Source organism: Lynx rufus, unplaced genomic scaffold (assembly GCF_022079265.1).
Source record: "Lynx rufus isolate CCGP_SWC_20201006 ecotype Redwood Valley unplaced genomic scaffold, mLynRuf1.p SCAF_5, whole genome shotgun sequence".
Classification (NCBI taxonomy): Eukaryota; Metazoa; Chordata; class Mammalia; order Carnivora; family Felidae; genus Lynx; species Lynx rufus.
In genome coordinates, this window is record NW_025814867.1 from 110,331,340 (window position 1) to 110,352,581 (window position 21,242).

The 21,242-nt window shown below is 36.8% G+C and overlaps 1 protein-coding gene across 1 annotated transcript in view; it reads left to right on the top strand.

Moving 5' to 3' along the window:
- ABI3BP (ABI family member 3 binding protein) overlaps positions 1–21,242 on the top strand; it is a 263,744-nt gene that overhangs the window by 48,836 nt on the left and 193,666 nt on the right. The window contains exon 2 of the mRNA XM_047100450.1: positions 16,539–16,718. Coding sequence (XP_046956406.1) covers positions 16,539–16,718 — 180 coding nt within the window. The remainder of the gene's footprint in view (positions 1–16,538; positions 16,719–21,242) is intronic.

The following is a 21,242-nucleotide window of genomic DNA, read 5'->3' on the forward strand; positions in this document are numbered from 1 at the left end:
TGTATTAATTGCATTCCATTTAAATTGTAATGTTTGTAAGATAGCTTTGATTTTTTTCATTAAAAAATAGCATATTTTTTCCTACTCAAACCAAATTTTGCTCCCAGCATTTTACTTGAGTTGCTTGTTGCCAAAGGCATGTGTGACAAGATTTCTACCATATGGGTATATTTTATAACTGTTTAAGATTTAAATTTTGTATTATGCATTTCTCAAAAGGTATGTGTGTGTGTGTGTGTGTGTGTGTGTGTGTGTGTGTGTGTGTGTGTCTGTGTGTGTCTGTGTGTGTAGCTTAGTGGAGGAAAATATTTTAGGTTTGCTTTTAAAACAATAGATCTTTTCATGTGGCTTATAGGGACCCCTCTCTCCTTTAAAACATCGCTGTGCACCCCTTGCCCCATTACACCCCGGCTGCACTGACCTTCTTTAGGGTCTCTAAATGCACCAATTACTGTTTCTACCCTCTCTCCTCACCCCGTATGTACAGACACTTTGGCTGAGTAATTTCTACCCACCCTTTATATTTGTCACTTTGTTGGGTCATAGGATGTGTAGATTTTTGGAAGGGCTGGTCACCTCCACACTAGACCATTGGGTTTTTAGTCTAGTATCCTTTTGTCTATTTCCTAATACCAATAATCTGCCTTGTTGGGTACTTTTTCTTTTTTGTCAGCTTTAGAGCTGCTATTACCTAACAGTTTACTATCTCATCTTCAGCTTGCTTTGGTCCTTGATTATGTCTTCTGATCTCTTTTCCTCTGCTTCTCTTAGAACCAAATGGATTCATTCCACACCAGGAAATGGTGTGACCAGTGGGAATTGACTTATTCCCATTTTCAGTGTCTAAGGTACAATCTCTATTGCACAGGATTTGGAATACTCAATGGATATCTCACTTCTTCATTTCCCAGTTTAGAATTTGGAATGGAGTGGGAGCAATCCATCACAGCTCTTAAGTTCCAAATTCAAGAAAAAGAAAAAAAGTCACATAAAAAAGAGTTATGAGGAAGCTTTTCTTTTTATTTCTACAATTTTAAATCAAGACGACTCCCCACCCCCAAATAGTTCATTCAGTTAGATTTTGTTAACATTTTATAAATATTATAAGATTCTATTTTAAGTACCTAGACTTAAACTTGAGTCACATACACCATGCAGGCTGGGATATTTTAATAATGTCAGGCTGGAAGGCAATGATCCCAAGCCATTTTGGCTTTCTTTTTCACACCTAAAATTGCTACATTAATCACAAGCCACCAGAAAAGTTAACAAGGAGTATTTTTATTAATACTGAAAAACATTTTAGAAATTTATAATGTTTTAATTGTTTGAATTTTAATTCATTGAAAAAGAAACAGTGACAAATATTATCAAAATAGTAATAAATCCCAACTCACTATAGGTAGTCAGTTTCTTCTATGTAGATAAATAGCTAAGTCATTTGGTTCACAAGACCAGAGTTTATATCAAATTTCACTTTAATTTTTGGTAAAAATAATAATAAAGTTAATCTCTCTAGAACTGGTTAATTCTCTGGTGAACAAATATTTGAATAATTGATATAGGCTAAAATACTCTGTTTTTCACATTTTTAAAATTTTTTTTTAATTTGAGAGAGAGAGAGAGTGCACAAGCTGGGGAGAGAGGCACAGAGAGAGAGAGATTTAGAATCCCAGGCAGGCTCATGCTCGGTGCAGAGTCTGATGTAGGGCTCAATCCCTGGGACCCTGAGACCCTGGGATCATGACCTGAGTCGAAATTAAAGTTGTACAGTCAACCAACTGAGCCACCCAGGTGCCTCTAGGCTAAAATATTCTTTTATTTTAAAGTTTATTTATTTATTTTGAGAGAGAGAGTGGGGGGCAGGGGCCAAGAGAGGGAGAGAGAGAATTTCAAGCAGGCTATGCCCTGTCAGCCTGGAGTTCAGTGCAGGGCTGGAACTCACAAACTGTGAGATCAAGATCTGAGCCGAAATCAAGAGTCAGCTGCTTAATCAACTGAGCCACCCAGGTGCCCCTAGGCTTAAGTATTCTTAAAATGGAAATAACTAGAGACTGAGAAGACAACTTGGTAATTTATCCTGTATCATAATCATTGTTGAGAATGACAGTGACCATCTTACTATTTTGCAAAAAGCTTATTTCTTGCATTGGGATAAATTGGAGTTGCTGTATGTTAAAATAATTATTGTAACAAGGTACAATGTTTCATTAATGACTAAAGGTAGAAATCTCAGAGTTTAAAATTATTAATTTTACTATATAACATATGTTTAGGGATAGTGATAAAACAATATAGCTCATTTTCTGGATGTTCACAACTTGGTGTTTGTCCTCAAGCAAGAGTAATATTCATAATCTTGAAAACTAATATAAAAATGGAAAATCTGGCAGTTTATTAAAATTTAAACATAAAGTTACCTTATTACCCAGCTATTTTACACCTAGGTATTTATCCAAGAAAAATAAAAACATATGTGCACACAAATACTTGTAGCGTTATTCATAAGAGAAGCTTATTCATAATAAGGAAAAACTGGAAATAATCCAAATATTCATCAGCTGAGGCAATGGATAATCAAAATGTAATCCACAAAATGAAATGTTATCAAGCAATCAAAAGGAATGAACTAATGATACACCATGGATGGATGAATCTCATAAACATTATAACAAATGAAAAAAGCTGGGCACAAAGACTGCATGTTGTATGAGTCCATTTATATTAAATTATCAGAAAAGCAGAAAGCATACCAATGGTTGCTTGGAGCTAAGGGCATACCCACTGACTACAAATGGATACAAGGGAATGTTCTAGATTGATAGAAATGTTCTCAAACTGGATTGTAGTGGATTTAGTAAATTATAAAAGTTCGCCAAAAATTATTGAATTTTTAAAGATTACTTATAATAGATGAATTATGGTGTGTGATTATATATACCTCACAAAAGCCATTAAAAATATTTGTGACAGTCACACACATTCCTTCCATAGGTCTATGAAAGTATTAGTTCTCCTTTTCATATTTGAGGTAAATTTTGGGAGTTCTTTAAAAAATAAATATTGTCTGAAAACAAATTCTATAAACAAATTCATTTTCTGATTTATTTTCCCAAATTTTAATAGGAAGATAGTATTTTGTTTGGACGAAGTGTTAGAGATATTGAATAGGAGGTTGAAAATGGATTCGGGAGTCTCTAATTAATCATAAAGAGGAGAAAAGTGAGCCCTTAGGGTGGACAGGTGACCCAGGTCAAACACAGTGAAAGGCAAAGTTGACGCCAGCACCCCTCTGTTGCCTCTACAGTGTATTAAAATAGGATGACTTACTATGAGGTCCTTAGCAAGTGGCACTTCCTAGAGATTCCTGTCTCATGGCCCACTCTACCTTGTTCATGTGGCCTGATGATCTACCTGATCAAACTCTCATGATAGTTTAGCCATTTTCCTTTAGCTCATGGAAGGCTTTTGATGCTGTGAAATCTCAGACTAAACAGCTGTATATCATCAGCACTGGATATTTATTAACCAAACAAATTACGGTTCAATTAAGATTTCCAGTGTTTCAACAGTGATGGCAAATGAAACCATTTGTTCTAGCTACATCTCTTGTTTTTATTTGTGAGATTGGAAAAATAAATAAGTCAAAGCCAGATTTATTTAAGAAAGTTTTGTTACTGCTTGACAGTTTTTTACAGGATGGCAAAATTTTCATTTTTATTAAGAGTATTTCTAATTTTTCCCTGGGACAGTGTATTCACAATGGAAATATACAAGCTTGCATGTGGAGGATTTCTTACAATGCTGACAGAAGTTATGCATTTTCTGCTTTGTCCTAAAAAGTAATACTTTGATTTAACTTGATTAATGGAATTTAATGTATGTTGAAATTGGAGTTACCGACAGCAGGAAAAAAAAAGAGTATTGGTCCTTTTGGAAAATTCACCAGTAGAGTAATAATAATCTGAATGACAGCTTTTCTGTTTTTTGGTATTGTTAGGATTGAGATTTTGAGATTGTTAGGATAAGCAATTTCTATTAATGACACATGTTTAAACGTATCCACTTTTGTCTCAGTGAAAATCATTCTTAGATATAGACTTTGTCGTCAAAAGAGGCTTACTTCTGCCTGTTGTTCCATTAGCTGGGAGTGAAAGGGAAAGATCTCCAAGATCTTGAGTACCAGCAACCAGTATTTAGCATTCTGGTGAAGATGAAATTATTATTGATTTTGTCTGCATTTACTATTAATCATTTATTTAAGTCTTAAAAATAAGTGTGTATTATAAGAAAATGTTTAGTTTTATTTTCCTGGTAAATAGGATAATGTAAATAAATACCTGGAAAGAAAAATTATATATGTGTGTGTGTGTGTGTATATATATATATATATATATATATATATATATATATGATTTCCCTTTATTCTCAGAGAAAACTGTACTACAATATAATCAACATTTTAAAATATAGTAATTTTCTGTACTGGTTAGTAAGGACATTGGATTTGAGCTTGGTGTTGAGGAGAATAACCCATGACTTCCAGTGCTTTGATGCAACCTCAGATGCAAGATCTTCTGGCCAAGTATCGGTATTTTCATGTTGTTGGAGCATTCGCTGCATCCCTGGGGTTGCAACTTTCTATGAGTTTGCTGTGGCTGAACCAAGAAAGATGGCATATGCAGATTTCTAAAGAAATTATGATTCCATGAAAGATTTTGAGGGGATGAAGAAGACTGGTATCTTTCTGACTGCAAAGTGATTTGGGGATGTAAAGAATTCCTTTAGGTTGAGTTCCATTGAAGTTTGTCACTTCACTTGTCCAGGACCTGTGTTCCTGAACTATGAAACATGAATATTGGGTTATGGAATAGTTTCTCTTGATAAATAAACAACTAACAAATAAAAAACAATGGTAAAAGGGCATCTGGGTGGCTCAGTCAAATAAGTGTTGGACTCTTTGATTTTGGCTCAGGTCATAATCTCATGGTCAAGATTGAGCCTTGTGTTGTCCAGCTCTATGCTAAGCCTGGAGTCTGCTTGAGATTCTCTCTCCCTCTCTCCCTGACCCTCCCCTGCTTGCCCACATGCTTGCTTGCCTGCTCTCTTTCTCTCTCTTTCTCTCTCTCTAAAAAAAAAAAAATTGTAAATCAAGAGAGGTTGATACTCTTGAGACACAGAAAGATGTAAAAATGTTGATTTTAATAATTATCTGAATACTACTCAGTGAAAATAACAACAAAAACAACTACTGATACATGCAATAAAACTGTTAAATTTCCAAAACATTATGTTGAGTGCAAGAAGTCTTACATAAAAGCGCATATCATATGACTCAATTTCACTGAAGTCTCCAACAGGTAAAAGTAAACTATGGTTTAATAAAAATAAGAACAAAAGTTGTTTCTGGAAGGATGGAGTGGAAACAGACTGAGAAAGGGCACAGGAGATTTTGTAGGTTGACAGTAATATTCTAAATCTTATCTAGGTTTGAGTTACATAAGTGTATGGTATTTGGGAAAAAATCAGCCATGTAGAGATAAGATTTACATATTTCCTTATATGTAAATTTTATCTCCACAGAAAAATATAAATAAATATTGAATTCTGGTTAATGATATGCATACTGAAGTGTTGGGGAGTGAAGAGTACTGAAGTATAATTTATTTTGAAATCCATTAAGAAAAAAGATGGATTGATGGATGGATAGAGAGACAGATAAATAGGATGAAAGAGATATAGCAAGATTTAAATCATTGTCTCTGGATAGTGACTTATATGAATGTGTACTGCACAATTCTTGCACGTTTCTCTGACATTTTTTATAATAAAATGTTAGCTCATTGTATTTCCCAGTCTTTAAATAGATTGGTTAAAGACATATAACCAATGCTAGAAGTCAGAGAAATTTTCCAAACATTATTAAACATTTTACCTTAGGAGTCTCCAGAAATTATAATTCTAGAAAACTCTAATTCACAGAGTTTATTCACAGATCAAAATATATGTAAAATTCTCATGATAGGAAACTTAACAGCATGGTGGGTGAAGTTCTTTTTTCTCCAATAGAGTGTATCTGAAAATCTCTTTCAAAAGAAATTGGGGCCATGAATTTTATTTTTGAGGCACTGAATTTCCAAAGAGTAATAATAGTTCTCAAACTTGAGTGTGCATCAGGATCACCCAAACAGTTTGGTAAACTACAGGTTGCTGCTTCCATCCCAGAGTCTCAGATTCTAGAGGTCTGGAGTAGGGTCTGAGAATTTCTTCTCCTCCTTCTCCTTCTCCTCCTCATCCTTCTTCTTCCTCTTTTTCTTTTTCTTCTCCTCCTCCTCCTCATCCTTCTTCTTCTTCCTCTTTTTCTTCTTCTTCTCCTCCTTCTCCTTCTCCTCCTCCTTCCTCTTCTTCTTCTCCTCCTCCTTCTCCTCCTCCTCCTTCTTCCTCTTCTTCTTCTTCTTCTTCTTCTTCTTCTTCTTCTTCTTCTCCTTCTCCTTCTCCTCCTTCTCCTCCTCCTTCTTCCTCTCCTCCTCCTCTTCTTCTTCTTCTTCTTCTTCTTCTTCTTCTTCTTCTTCTAATGTTTGTTTGTTTTTGAGAGAGAGAGACAGACCATGAGCAGGGGAAGGGCAGAGACAGAGGGAGACAGAATCCGAAGCAGGCTCCAGGCTCTGAGCTGTCAGCACAGAGCCCAATGTGGGGCTCAAACTCATAAACTGTGAGATCATAACCTGAGCAGAAGTTGGACACCCAACTGACTGAGACACTCAGGCACCCGAGAATTTGTACATCTAACAAGTTCCCAGGTGCAGCTGATGCTCTAACTGGGAGACCATTCTTTAAGAATCTTGGCATGGGGCCTATCCGCCCTTCCATCAGGAACACCTATTGCCATTACTCCTGACTTAAAATAGCAAGAGAATGTGAGCAAATCAACTCCAGGATTTTCATGAAAAGTCAGAAAAATAACAAGAAGAAGAGAAATGAGTTTTGTTAAGTCTCTTCGCCTATTTGATTTCCTATTTTTATTGTATGTACATTAAAAATAATAATTACTAAGAATATACTGGTTGTCTAAAGTGGCACAGGCAAAGTATTACAAAGTAGACTTTGAGATCTACTTCCCTACTTGCATTTGGCATATTTCCATGTAATAAAAACCATTTTTGTGTTAGTTTAACAAAACTAAGTACATCCTTTCTTTACCCCTCTCCCATCAGATCTAGAGCCCCTCTGCTATAGCCACATTGTACCAATTGTATGAATGATGCTGCAGTGAAATCATTGACTTACCCATCTGCCTGATTTACTAGATGCGACAGATCACAATTGAATGTGCATCACTAATGCCTCATATCTAGTAGTGAATGAATATATAAATGAAAACCAGATGAATGAAAAGACATATCTCCCAATGCAAATACAGAACTTATTTAGATTTTGTTGTTTGAAGTTAACCATGTCACTGCCCCCTTCCTTTACAGAAATATATGCTTATTGGTTGCAGGTGGTTGTCCCATACTATCAACACGTTCCAAAGTTTAACTTTTTAAAAATATTTACTTATTTTTGAGAGAGAAAGATACAGACAGACAGACAGACAAAGCATGAGGGGGAGATGGTAGATAGAGAGGGAGACACAGACTTGGAAGTGGGCTCCAGGCTCTGAGCTGTCAGCACAGAGCCTGACATGGGGCTTGAACTCACAAACCGTGAGATCATGACCTGAGCCAAAGTCAGATGCTCAACCAACTGAGCTACCCAGGTGCCCCCTTTTTAAAAATTTTTAAAAATATTTATCTATTTTTGAGAGAGAGAGAGAGAGTGAGAGAGAGAGACAAACACACTCCAAAGTTTAAAGAGGAATTTTAGGAGAATTGGATTGAGGGTGTGTGCACAAGTGACAACTGTGTATGTCTCAGGATGAGATTTTTCCTTGAGAATGAAAGGCTGTTGACTTAAGCAGTCTATGAAAAGTAATTTTCCTGCTTGGCTGTTGGTTGGGTGACAAGGTAGGTAATGAAGTAAAATAATTAGTCCTGCTAAGAGGTGATGACATGTCAACATTGGCAGGTTCAGTCGGTCTCATTCAGTTATCCAGAGTCACCAGACGGCGAAGTATTGGCCTGAGGAATCAGGGCAATGGGAATTCCCACCAAAGGGAAACTGTGTGGTTGTTTTAGTTGAAATGGAGCTCACTTACAAGAACAGCTGGGCAAACAGATATAAAGTGCTCCATTAGGAAGAAGACATTTTCCCTCTCAGATTTCTGTCAAAATGGCATTTTCTTCTAAATTCAATAGCAAACATTCTCCAGGTATTGGGTGACCATAATATCTTAATAAAAAGTTAACTGGTTGACACCTGGGAGTTATGGCTCAGTGGGAATTGTTCAGGTGTGACTTTATAAAGGGAGCTCTTCACATGAGCTGGGACTCTTTATTTCCTGAGCTCTGAAAGCACGTTTACATGCAGGAACGTGTCTTCCAGTGGCAAACTCCCCACAGGCGCTGGAGAGAGAACATGCTGTTCTGTTTGCACTAGAGCAGAGATCGCAGAACGTTGTAGGTTGAGCATCCTGCTCACACTGATCATGTATGTGTAAGGTCAAGTTCTGAGTTTCTTTAAAGGCCCCCATTCCCATACTCTGGCATCTGTCCATGTGGCTTATGGTACTTTTACCCTATTTTTTCTCTACACTTTTTTAAAAAATGACATTTTTCTGAAAATTTATAAAAGTCTTGCTTTATATATATCTGAACTATTTTCATGAAGATTTTTCCCCTTATGTTTTCAGATATGAATTCACAAAACACAAGTAGGGATGCTTTCTGTTCACCTCTAAAGCTGTGTGCTGTTAATTCAGCCTTTCCTGAATGCCCCAAATCTCTTTTCATCTGTTTTTCTTATTTAGATTCCTGATTCATCACCTGAATTGTATCTATTGAGTGAAGTAATTTCATTGGTACATTAGAAAGCACAATGTCCAAAATGTGGCTGAGCCCCTGTCTTCCTTACAGGTGGCATCCCACCACCCATATCCCTTATGGCCAGTGTCAGCAGAATCAGAAGGCAGGGAAGATGGAAATCAAAGGCATGAAGGAAGAAGGGCAGAGTGGGTGGGAGCAGCTTGAGGCCTATGGGAAGAGTTTAGAGAACTTCAAGTTAGCCTTATAAAGTTGTAAGTAGCAATTATTTCTGCATGGTCTTTGTGAGTGGTTAATGTATAAGACCATAAATAAAAGATGAGTTGAATGATGCCATTTAGAGTTTTGCAGTGCACAACTCAAACAACTGTCAATGGTGTCCCTGTTTCCACCCAAGTACTAACCAGGCCCGACCCTGCTTAGCTTCCGAGATCAGACGAGATCGGGCGCGTTCAGGGTGGTATGGCCGTAGACAGTGTCCCTGTTTCCAGAAGACATGTTGTACAGCTGCTACATGTTTACTGCACACTAGCTCTTTGCAAGCTGTCATTAATTCTCTACTGGGCCGTGGTAAAACTTCATTCCCAAAGAGTTGGGAACTTCACTCCCAAAGAGAGTGACAGAGCTATGTGGGATTTTGAGAAGGAATTCCATTCTGGAGATCCAGAGCCTATGTTAAAATTATGGTTTGTATAATTTAGCATTACAGTTCAATTAAATGCAGTCTATGCCACCAAATATGGTTTTTGGAAGTTTTTGAATGTGTTGTCAGATAGCAACTGCCCTGCTTAATACATAAACTCAAGATGTGACCATAAAGGCATTGGGATGTTTTCCACCTGCAATTCACTGTGTAAGAAGAATATAGAATGCCTTTGAAACTTAGAATTGTCAGCTCTGGGAAGATAATAATGCCTAAAAAGGACTTGCTGATTTTATATATGTACCATTTATATAATGTGAATAAGAATATTAGGCACTATTAAAAGTACTTTCACCAGTGCTGTAATGGCAAGATGATTGAATGACCTTCCATCAGAGGAAAGTCTTTCATCTCTGCGAAAGGCTTATTACTCAGAGATGAGGAAGGTCATGCCATGCCCATGCTCTAGTGGCATGGTATCATGCCAGGCAAGAGATTCAACCACATTGAATTACATAAGTAGTTTGCTTTGTTTTGTTGCTGGGTCATATCCCATTGTATGGATAAGCCATAATGTGTTTATCCATTTAACTATTGATTGACAGTTGGTTTCTTACCAGTTTGGTGCTGCTTTGACTATCTGCATACGAGTCTTCATACAGCTTTATTTTTCATTTCCTCTGGAAAAATACCTAGGAACGAAATTGATAGGTTATTTGGCAGCTGCCCAACAGTTTTCGCAAGTGGTTATACCACTAAACGTTCACATTCAAAATGCGTGAGGGCTCCAGTTGTTCCAAATCCTGTCTAACACTTGTTAGTGACAGTCTTAATTTTATCCGTTCTTGGGAGTGTGATATCTTACTGTGATTTTAACTTGCATTTCCCTCAGGACTAATGATGTTGACCAGGAGTTGGTAAACTATGACCTGGTAGACAAATCCAGCTAACTGCCTATTTTTATAAGTACAGTTGACCCGTGAGCAGTAGGGGTTTGAACTGCACCAGTTCACTTATACACAGATGTTTTTGACAAATACAGTACTGTAAATGTATTTTCTCTTCCTTATGCTTTTCTGTAACTTTTTCTTTGCTCTGGCTGACTTTATTGTAAGAATACAAATATAGAATACATAGACAAAATATGTGTTAATTGACTGTTTATGTTTCCAGTAAGGCTTCCAGTCAACAGCAGGCAATAAGTAGTTAACTTTTTGCAGAGTCAAAAGTTAATGCAGATTTTCATGCGTGTGGTGAGTCAGTGCCCCTAACCCCCATATTGTTCAAGGGTCGACTATGACAAACAGACACGTCCATTGGTTTACAAAGTGTTTGTAGCTGCTTTGTGCCGCAGTGGCAGAGTTGACTAGTTCTAGCAGAGAGCACTTGGTCTACAAAACCTCAAATATTTATCATTTGACCACTTTCAAAAAGCATCTGATGACCCTGGTGTTCAGCATGTGCTTGTTGGCTATCACATATTGTCTTTAGTGAAGAATCTATTTAAATCCTTTTCCCTTAAAAAAAAGTTATATTTTGTCTTCTTATTGAGTAGAAAGAATTCTTTTAAACATTCTGAATTCAAGTTTTTAAATAGATACACATATTGCAAATACTTTCTTCCAATTTGTAGTTTGGCTTTTATTTTTCTTGTTAGTTCTTTTAAAGTTCAAAACTTTAAAAAGCTGATCCAATTTAATTTGTCAGTTTTTGAAATCTATGCTTTATCTGTCATATCTGAACTGATGGGAATTAATTTTATTATTTTGATATCTTAGAAAATTGACTCTGTATAAAAAAAGGCACTAAATAAGTTTAGGGGTTGGCAGTATAAATGGAATGTGTGTAACAAAAGAGAAACATACTACGGGTGATAATCAAGCTTGTTCTTTTAGTCCTGAAACAATTGAGTCATTATTCTTTTAAATATAATTTATTGCTAAATTGGCTAACATACAATGTGTACAGTGTGCTCTTGGTTTTTGGGGTAGATTCCCGTGGTTTATTGCTTACATACAACACCCAGTGCTCATCCCAACAAGTGCCCTCCTCAATATCCATCACCCATTTCCCCTCTGCCCCACCTCCCCATCAACCCTCAGTTTGTTCTCTGTATTTAAGAGACTCTTATGGTTTGCCTCCAATTGAGTCATTATTGACATCAGTATTATAGGTATTTTTTTATTTCATATCTTATAGAAATTAATGTTGATCTGGTTTTTTCCTAAATTTGCAATTTAGAATATTTCTGATGTCATTAGTGTTTTACAACACTGAGAGCATATTTTTTTGCTGCTACACTAATAGATAATTTTTACTTTAAAAAGAGAACTTTAGTATCAATTTTCTCTTAAGGTGATTTAATCAACTTGGCTAACTACGTATCAAACTTTAGGCCACACTCTGAAATATTTTAGAAAGTATAGGATAACCTTAAGAGAGCCTAGACATAAAAGAATATATCCTGTTGAATGGGTTAGAATGGTAACTCCTTTCTCACTGATCTGTGTCTGCATGTTTATAATAGTTTAGCTAAGTACCATGTGTTTGGGCTATGTTTCTTGACAAAGCTGAAACTGACCACAGCCACTCAGAACTCTGGGGTCAACACTAAATGCCTGCTCAGTATAGCAAAGCAACCTCTGGTTGATCCTATAGCAAAGCAACCTCTGGTTGATCCAGAGAGTTCTCTGAGCTTACAGTGCTCCACCTTTTGTCTGGTGTTCTTATCTCAGTACCTCCTTACTGATTTGGGCATGTATTTACTTTTAAAAATTAAAAGAGGATTAATTCTAATTTTATTTTCAAAGACTTTTTTTTTTTCTTTTAGTATTTCACAACACCCTTTTGAACTATTTGGAGATACTCTAGGGTGTTGCAAAAAGAGGATTAGAAACAACTGTTCTAGATCCAAGATTCTACTTTACCAATATGCAATCTTTTTTCTCAACCATACTGGTGTTGTTTTCCTGGAATGTTCACATTCTTTATTTTGTCTCACTCTTCATTGGCAGAGGCTTTATTTCTCGTGTAAGATACAATAAAATGTTCTTCCAGGACTCTTACTTCTCTGTACTCCTGGGCTTTTCTGGGCAATATATATGCCATTTTACTTATAAATGTTTTCCTAGTTAAGCTTATATCATGTTCTATTATTTTTCTGTTAACTCTACCTTATGTCATTCACCAGAGGTTTTCATACAAACATTGAAAGATAACTGTCACCACAGGACTGTGTTCCAAAGCATTTAATTAGAGTTACTCAGAATGAAGCATAATTTATCAAAGATTAAAAATTATTATAGGATGCATGGAGATATACCCTAAAATATTGGGGGATATTGTCCAGTAGTATAAAATTGAATACTAGTCCAAACATTCATTTGAAGCAAAGCTTGACAAAATTAATCAGATTGAAAGGGCAAAAAAGGTTAAACTCTTTGCTGAGCACTGAAAAGACCAATGGTGTAATAACTCAATGAGCGAAGGCATGTAAGGAAGACAAACCAAAGATAGAGGGAATCCATACTGCGTGACATTGTGAGCATAGGTGAAGGTGCATTGCAGAATGTGAGAAGATTATACTGGCCAAACAGAAGTAAGATAGGTTGAAAAGTAATAAAGGAAGCAGTAATGTGTGCCAGGGTAATTTTAAGGGACTTGAATTCTTAGCTCCAAAGAAGGAACTGAGATGATCGTCTCAAAATACCATGTTTGTGATGCTGCTTTGAGGTCAGATTTGTCTGTGTGCATCTCTCTTTCTTTTTCAGAACTTTTAAAAATTTAGCTCCAGAGAGTAGGGTGAATTAGAATTTTGGAAAAAGTTGGTCAGCTAAATGCCAATTCGTTCAAAGAGTTACATGATGTTGATATATTTGCTGGCATATTTGCAAAAGGGAGAAAGACTGGGGTCATGAAAATTCCCGTGCAGAGGAAATGAGAATAATTCCACCTTGTCAGTTGGTAATTCTGTTTACAGCCTTCTTTTTCCTCACTTGATGCAGCCATCCCTTCCACTTTTCAACGGAAGAGGCCTATCAGGCCAAAATGTATGAGCAAAGGTCTGATGTGATGATGCTGTGAATCTTGGCCCTTAGTCAAACATGAATGCAGCCTAAGTACAGTGAGATTCCTTCTTCTCTGCTTCCCAACAAGGGGTTGGAAATAGGCCAGTGGGTTTTGATTTGCTGTGGGACCTGATAACCTTCTAAGGTAGTGGTATATGTCCTTGACTGATATTTATTCCATTCCATTGAGCAGGATGGATCTAGGCACATAACTAAAAAGGGAAAATTTGGCTTGGACAAAATCTATGTTATAGCTAAAGTATAAACCCCCTCATCAAAATCTAATGAAGTTAGGACAAAACACCAGCAGTTAGCATCAACTTGAGTGTCATGGTCTGGGTGTTGGGGTCACCCCTTACTCTATTGGGTAATAATGAAGTTCTCAATGGCAACAGAGAAGGAAGTGCAGCTTAGTGAGAACTGAGATCCAGTTTTGACCCTGCACTTAACTTGCCGAGTGACAGAGGAGTGGCTGCCCTCAATTTAGTTGTTTGTGCTATGAGAGAATTGCACAAGATGAGCTAGACTAGATGAGTCTTCCTTGGACTTGAGATAAGCCACCCAGTATCTCCGGGTTTCAATTTTGCCACAAGTATAGGAATAGCAATTTGAGATTCTAGAAGTTTATAGAAATTTTATCAAATTCTTAGGAAGTACAAAGTTCTATGTACATATGTAAAAATAGTGGTACTGGCTGGTGAGGTCAGAGAGTGGTTCCCACAACCTGGTATCCAAGAAGGGGCTGTCTTTATTTTTTCAAAGGCCTATTGGAATCCTTTTATGTAGCTATATTGAGGCATTCCAGGCTGATTTTGACTGGGATAGTATCAATTTAGTGTAATGACTTTGGGAAGCCCATGCTGTTCAGAGGTGCTGACTGGTGTTAATGCAATATAAATCTTTGATTCGTGAGAAATAGAATGTGGATTACTAAATTAATAAATGCAATCTTTCCCGTGGGCAAAATATTTTGGGAAAAAAAAAAGAAATCTCTATGGAATAAAAAAAGAAAATAATTGAAGTCCACACTCTCTTATCTTAAAACTCTTGGGGCCAGATATGTTTTAGAATTCAGAAAGTCTTTGGATTTTAGCAATGTACTAGGTTATCTAGACCAGATATTAAGTAACCTCTTCAGCAGGGCTTGGCCAGCACCCCTTAATTAAACATACTAACTTTCCTACAATTAAACATGTGAATAGTCACGCAGACTAGTCAGTAAGATTCAAGAAAGACTCAGTGGCCTCATTATGGTTCAGATTGGGTTTTGTTACCAAATAAGTTTAACCTAAATCTACAAAAAAACTTACAAAGTGTTTTGGATTTCTGAACTGTGGCTAAAAGGTTATCTATGGCCTTCATTAAGTAACAGATTATTGGGGCGCCTGGGTGGCTAAGTCGGTTAAGTGTCTGACTTCGGCTCAGGTCGTGATCTCGCGGTCCGTGAGTTCAAGCCCTGCGTCGGGCTCTGTGCTGACAGCTCAGAGCCTGGAGCCTGTTTCAGATTCTGTGTCTCCCTCTCTGACCCTCCCCCGTTCATGCTCTGTCTCTCTCGGTCTCAAAAATAAATAAACATTACAAAAAAATTTAAGTAACAGATTATTGAGCAATTACTATGTGCCAGCTTTAAGATAGTGCCATTTGCAGGACGCCTGGGTGGCTCAGTTGGTTGAGAATATGATTCTTGATTTTGGCTCTAGTCATGATCTCACAGTTCATGGGATGAGCCCCTCATCAGACTTTGCACTGACAGTGCAGAGCCTGCCTGGGATTCTCTGTCTCTCCTTCTCTCTCTGCCCCTTATTCATGTGTACACCCTCTCACTCAATAAATAAATGAAACATTAAAAAAAAAAAAAGATAATGCCGTTTTCACTAATCTTTGTAAACAACCCCTCAAAGTGGACATTGTTATCCATGATCCATAATTTTCAAATCAGGAAATTCAGGGTCAAGTACTTTCAGGGAGTGGCCAGAGGATACATCAATAACTAAGTTGCAGAACTGGGATTTGAACGAGGCTCCTTCTGGCCCCAAAGACAAAACACCATGTCGTTTACTCACGGCTTAGTCAAGACCTCTGGTTAGTGTGATGATCTGCCACTATTGCCTACACAGTTAAAAAGAAAAAAAAAAAAAAAAAAAAAGCCTTGAAAATTTAATTAAGATTTTTCTCCTCAGTCTGCACAATCTCTCTGGGAAAGTTCATCAAATGATTATTTAGAAACTGACAACATCCAGGTGGATCTGTGTTCTTTTCCTGAGCATCACACTTGAATATTCAACTTCCTGCAGAGTATCTCCATGCAGTTGTCTCACTGACCCTACCGGTTCCAAATAGAACCAAAGGTTTTCTCCTCCACCTGTCTCTTCTTTCAGAACTCCCTATCCTCCCATCTCAGGTACCCTTAAGCTGTCTCCCGGCCCTCACTCCTGTCCCTTTGTTTCCATCTCTATTAATCACTGAATTTTGCAGGAATACAGCTGGAGGGCAGCATTGATGAGGCTGGGTATTTTCAAAGTGCAGTAGCTAAATTTACTAATTAGACATTTCAGATCCTTTGCCCATTCCGACAGTATGTATAAAATGAAGGTTTTGACTAATTGTGGATAACCAAAATAGCCTTAAATACCATCTACCCGCTCAATAATAAACTACTAAATATTAAGCCCTAAGATTTTCCTTTGTGTTCTAGACTGCTTTATACGTTATTTAGTTTGGGTTTGGGGATCTCAAAATTACCCATGTTTTAGCCGTTTAGGTGGGTGTGTCAGAATATTGGTTAGCTACGTAGACCGCATGCTTTCTAGCGACAATGCCTGTAACAACTAACCTTTGCTCCAAATTTGCTGTGGGTTGCTAAATCAGTGAAATAATAGCGTGGTACTTTTTTGTTGCCATCTTTAGGTAAAAGGCCAAACCTGAAAGTCCACATCAATACCACGAGTGACTCCATCCTCTTGAAGTTCCTACGTCCAAATCCAAATGTAAAACTGGAAGGTTTTCTCCTGGGATATGGCAGCAACTTGTCACCAAACCAGTACTTCCCTCTTCCAGCAGAAGGGAAACACACGGAGGCCGTGGTCGGTAAGATGTGTGGGTTTCAGGCACGGGAAGAAGACAGGTCGCAGGTAATGGGCACAACACGAAATAGAAATCTTGAAGGCAGGCGTCCTTTCTTCCATTCTCAGCCAAACCAAATGCCAAAATTACAAGTTATCTTCATAATTGTTGTAATGGATACAGCACAGTTCTTTACATGAGAAAATATGGAATGCGTACTCTGCGTGTACTGTGGAAATAACCAGCTTCATTGTCACTATACCGACAATCCCTGACCATAGAACTTAAATTGCATAGGAAAAAAATGAGCTAAAATGCCTCGTTTTAGCCTATTTGGATCAATTTTTCTCTCTGTTTTATCTTTACATTCTTCTGGTGGAAAATAGAAACTAGAGCTTTCTGGGCATGTCTTCATGAGAAGCTACCCTTAAAAAGGAAAAGAAAATATATTAACATTTTAAAAAAATTTTAGCATGTTTCAGACAAAAAGATTAAAAGCTTTTACATGGATTATAAAATGTTACATTTCTTTGAAAATGTTTTTAATCCCATTAAAATGTAATTTGAGGATGTAAGCATCTTTAAGCCTTATTCAGAAAAATTACTTGCACGTAAACCTTTTTAAAGATAAAATTTTTAAGAAGGGGATTATCTATTATGAATGCCTTCAAAGGCTTTCTGAACAGTCTCAGATGAGATTTGTATTTCGCTCCACTTGCTAGGATTATTGCTAAAGAGCTTTTGCATGAAGTTCCCATGTTTAACCATGTATTTGAACTATCGTACATCAGATCTGGCATTCATGCATATACGCGACGAACGTTGCATAAATATTTTTGTTCATTCTTCACAGAGAAGTCTGTTGTACTTTACAATCAGACAGGAGAGTAACATTATTAATGAAATGTCTAGACTAGATTTTACCTAAGATAATTGTTTTAAAGCAAACACATTACACTTTGTTGCCAAAAAAAAATTGAGAATTACGCACTTTTGACAAATGTTACAACACTAACCTTGGATCATACAAACCATAAGGAATTTGAAATTTTGCAAATATTCCCTCACCACATTCACTCTTTACTACAAAAGGTGCCCGGAAGCTGTATACTCACTCTCGGCACAAATGGAAGCAGGTCTCCTGACCCTTTATTTATTAAGTATTGGAAGTAATGCTTTATTTATGATAGTTTTTCCCCTTGTTCTGTAGATTGAGAATTTGGTCAGTTGAAAACTTCCTTTTCATAAGAGGTGAAAGACTTTCAATCTTAAAAAGATAGAAGTCAGGTTGCTAATGAAAAATATGTGCAGAAAAGTAAAGAAAATTTTCTATTATAAATATACCAAGTTTTCAGTAGCTCAGTGATGAGGGATAATCAAAAGGACAAAATATACTTTTATTTATTTACTGTTGTTGTCATCCTTTGGAATTTTTATTATGGAAAGTTCAAACATGTAAGGAGGGCAAATATAATGACCCTCATGTTTCATTATGTAACTTGAATACATATCACTGTTTTGCTCTCATGTTCTATGTATTCTTCATGTACACCATTTTTTTAAATTAGATTTTAAAGCATACCTGGATACCATATTTTTAAAACTGTGAACACTCCAGTATGCATCTCTAACAGATAGGAAATATTTTTAGTAATGCCATGTCTTTATCACATTACAATAATAATTTTACAAAATCATTTGCTGCCTAGTCCATATTTAAATTTCTCTGGTGGTCTTAAAAATGCCTTCTTAGAGTGGTTTCCTTTTTGAATGAGGATCCAAACAAGGTATACTTGTTACATTTGGTTATTATGTCTCCTAAGTCTCTTTCACCCTTTCTCTACTCCCTTTTTAAGTGTTATTCATTTGCTGGAGTACTTGCCTCCTTCATCCTGGTGCATATTCTGCATTTAACTGGTTGCTTCCATTCTGTAATTTTTAACTGGTTTCTCTATGTCCTACATTTCCCGTGAAAAAATATGCAGATTTGGAAGCTGAGTTAAATTTAGATTCAGCTTGTGTGGGGAAATAAAACTTTATAGATGGCACTGTGTATTTCCTAAACCTCACGAAAAGAGGTACATAAATGGCTGGCATCACGCTTAGTGATGTTAAGACTGTTTGGTGTGCCTGGGTGGTCTCAGTCTGATCCCTCCATTATAAAATTCACCATCAAATTTTCACTTAATAGTTGTCACATCGATTGATGATTATTGCGCAGCTCCATTATTTCACACGGAGCTTATAAAATGGCAATTTTACATTCTAGATACATTCTAGATAAAACCTAATTCAGTTATTCTTTCTGCATTTTTTTAGCTGAAATTCTACAATAAAGATTTTTTTTTATTTTTAAAATTTTCCTAATATACTATTTTTAGGAAGGGCAAGATAAATTTTCATTGTAATAAATTGGTGCTCTGATAATCTCCAGTTGTGACCTATAATATTGTTTTATGATAACTAACAGTGTATTGATTTTATATTTTTATATTTTTAAAGTTTATTTATTTTTGAGAGGGAGAGAGAGAGAGAGAGAGCGCGCGCGTGCGCCAAGCTGGGCAGAGAGGGGCAGGGAGAGAGGGTGACAGAGGATCTGAAGCGGGCTCTGTACTGACAGCAGAGAGCCTGATGGATGTGTGAAATCAGACCTGAGCCGAAGGCAGACGTTTAACTGACTGAGCCACCCAGAAGCCCCAACTGTTATATATTTAATGAGGTTTAATCAGTATATCCCTTATCCCACCCTTATGATCTTTCTCATTAGCTAGTTTGCTTATGGTCGGCTGTTTACCTTGGTTCACTATTGAACTGTGAATTTCTTGAAGTCAGGGTTTATGTTATTCTTTGGTTATTCATAGCAGAATGATTTACATTGAATACATAGGCAGTAATGATTGTGGCCCTGGATTGAATAGACTCAAGTTCTGTGTAGAATATTTAGCCTGGAGGAGGCCAGGAGAGTTAGTCTGATTTAGGCCCTTGTCATCAGGCAAGTATATTTCTAAGCCATCTCGGGTAGATAAAATATATCACTGTGTATCTTAAAGATCTCTAGGGACAAAGATTCCAGAACATCTCCTGGAAGGCTATTCCACGTAGCCCTTTTAAAACTTTTACCTCATCCTTTAGATAAATGTGTTCTTTTTATAATTTCCTTTCCTTCTAGTATTCTAGTGGAAGAGAAAAAAAGTTCCTCTTCTTTCCCTTTCCATCTTTCTTTCTGCCAAGGATCTGTGTGCTTCTGCTTTGATTACTTCAAAATGAACTTGCATTTCCAAGTTACGTGTTATTCTGTGGTTGCGTAAGTTTATTACTTACCGTCTTTCCTAATGATTGAATTTATGTTAATTGCTCCTAATTGATGAAGCAGCTATTAGTTTTTTATTGCTGCTATAACAAATTACCATAAGTTTGGTGACTTAAAACATCACAGACATATTATCTTACAGTTCTGTGTGTCAGAAACCCAACGTGGCACTCTCTCTCTGGGGTGAAATAAAGGTGTGGGCGGGGGTGAAAAGTCTTCCAGAGGCTCTGAGGGAAGAACTGTTTCCTTGCTTTCTGCAGCTCCTAGAGACTTCCGCATTCCCCTTCCACCTTCCAACAACAAAAGTGAGTCAACTGCTTCTTATTCCACAATGCTCTGAATTCATCTTCTGCCTCCCTCCTCCACTTTAAAAGATCCCTTGTGATTATATTGAGCCCAGCGGGATAATCCAGGATGCTCTCCCTATTTTAAGATCAGCTCATTAGCAACCTTATTTATATCTGTAGCCTTAATTCTCCTTTGTCATGTAACCTATTTACAGGTTCTGGGGATTAGGATTTGGGCAAACTTTGAGGGACCTTGATTCTGCCTGCCGCAAACTGCCATGTTTGATATTTGTGTCTCTCTTATTTGTGCCACCAGTTTATTGTATGATCATTCTCAATTCTGTTCATCTGTAGAATAGCAATAAAATCTATTTTCCACAGATGTGATGTGGGTGCATTAGTGAATTCAAGATTATAAAGTGATGAGTTGAAATCCCTTGAGTGCAAGCTGCTGTACAAGAGCAAAGAATTATTGCTTTGTGAAAAGAGCATAACTTACAGCCTCTCCTCTTACTTTCTTCTGTAATGAGATAGTAGCCTTTGTCAGTTGCATTGATCTATATGAAAACAGATTAACTTATTTTCATTTTCCAAATAATGTTAAGTGCCACATTGTGACATGTTTCATTTGTTTGATGTGTTGAAAAGAGTCCGCCATGGAAATGAGAAGCTGTTGATCATTCAGAAATACTCAAGTTAGCATTTAGTGACCTGTGGACTAAAACTCTCTTACTAAATAATCATTTATAAGTATTTCTAGATTTATCTTAATAGTGGTCTCTCTTATCGAAAGAGGCATTTTCAGAAGTTATATACTGGTCTTAAGTGTAAAACTAAAAAACAAAACATTCCCCTTTGCTATTTATTCATATAGAACTTCTGCAGAAAAATTTATTTCATCAAAATCTTCTAAGATTTTAGTAGATTAATTGGAGCCGTGAAAAAAAAAAG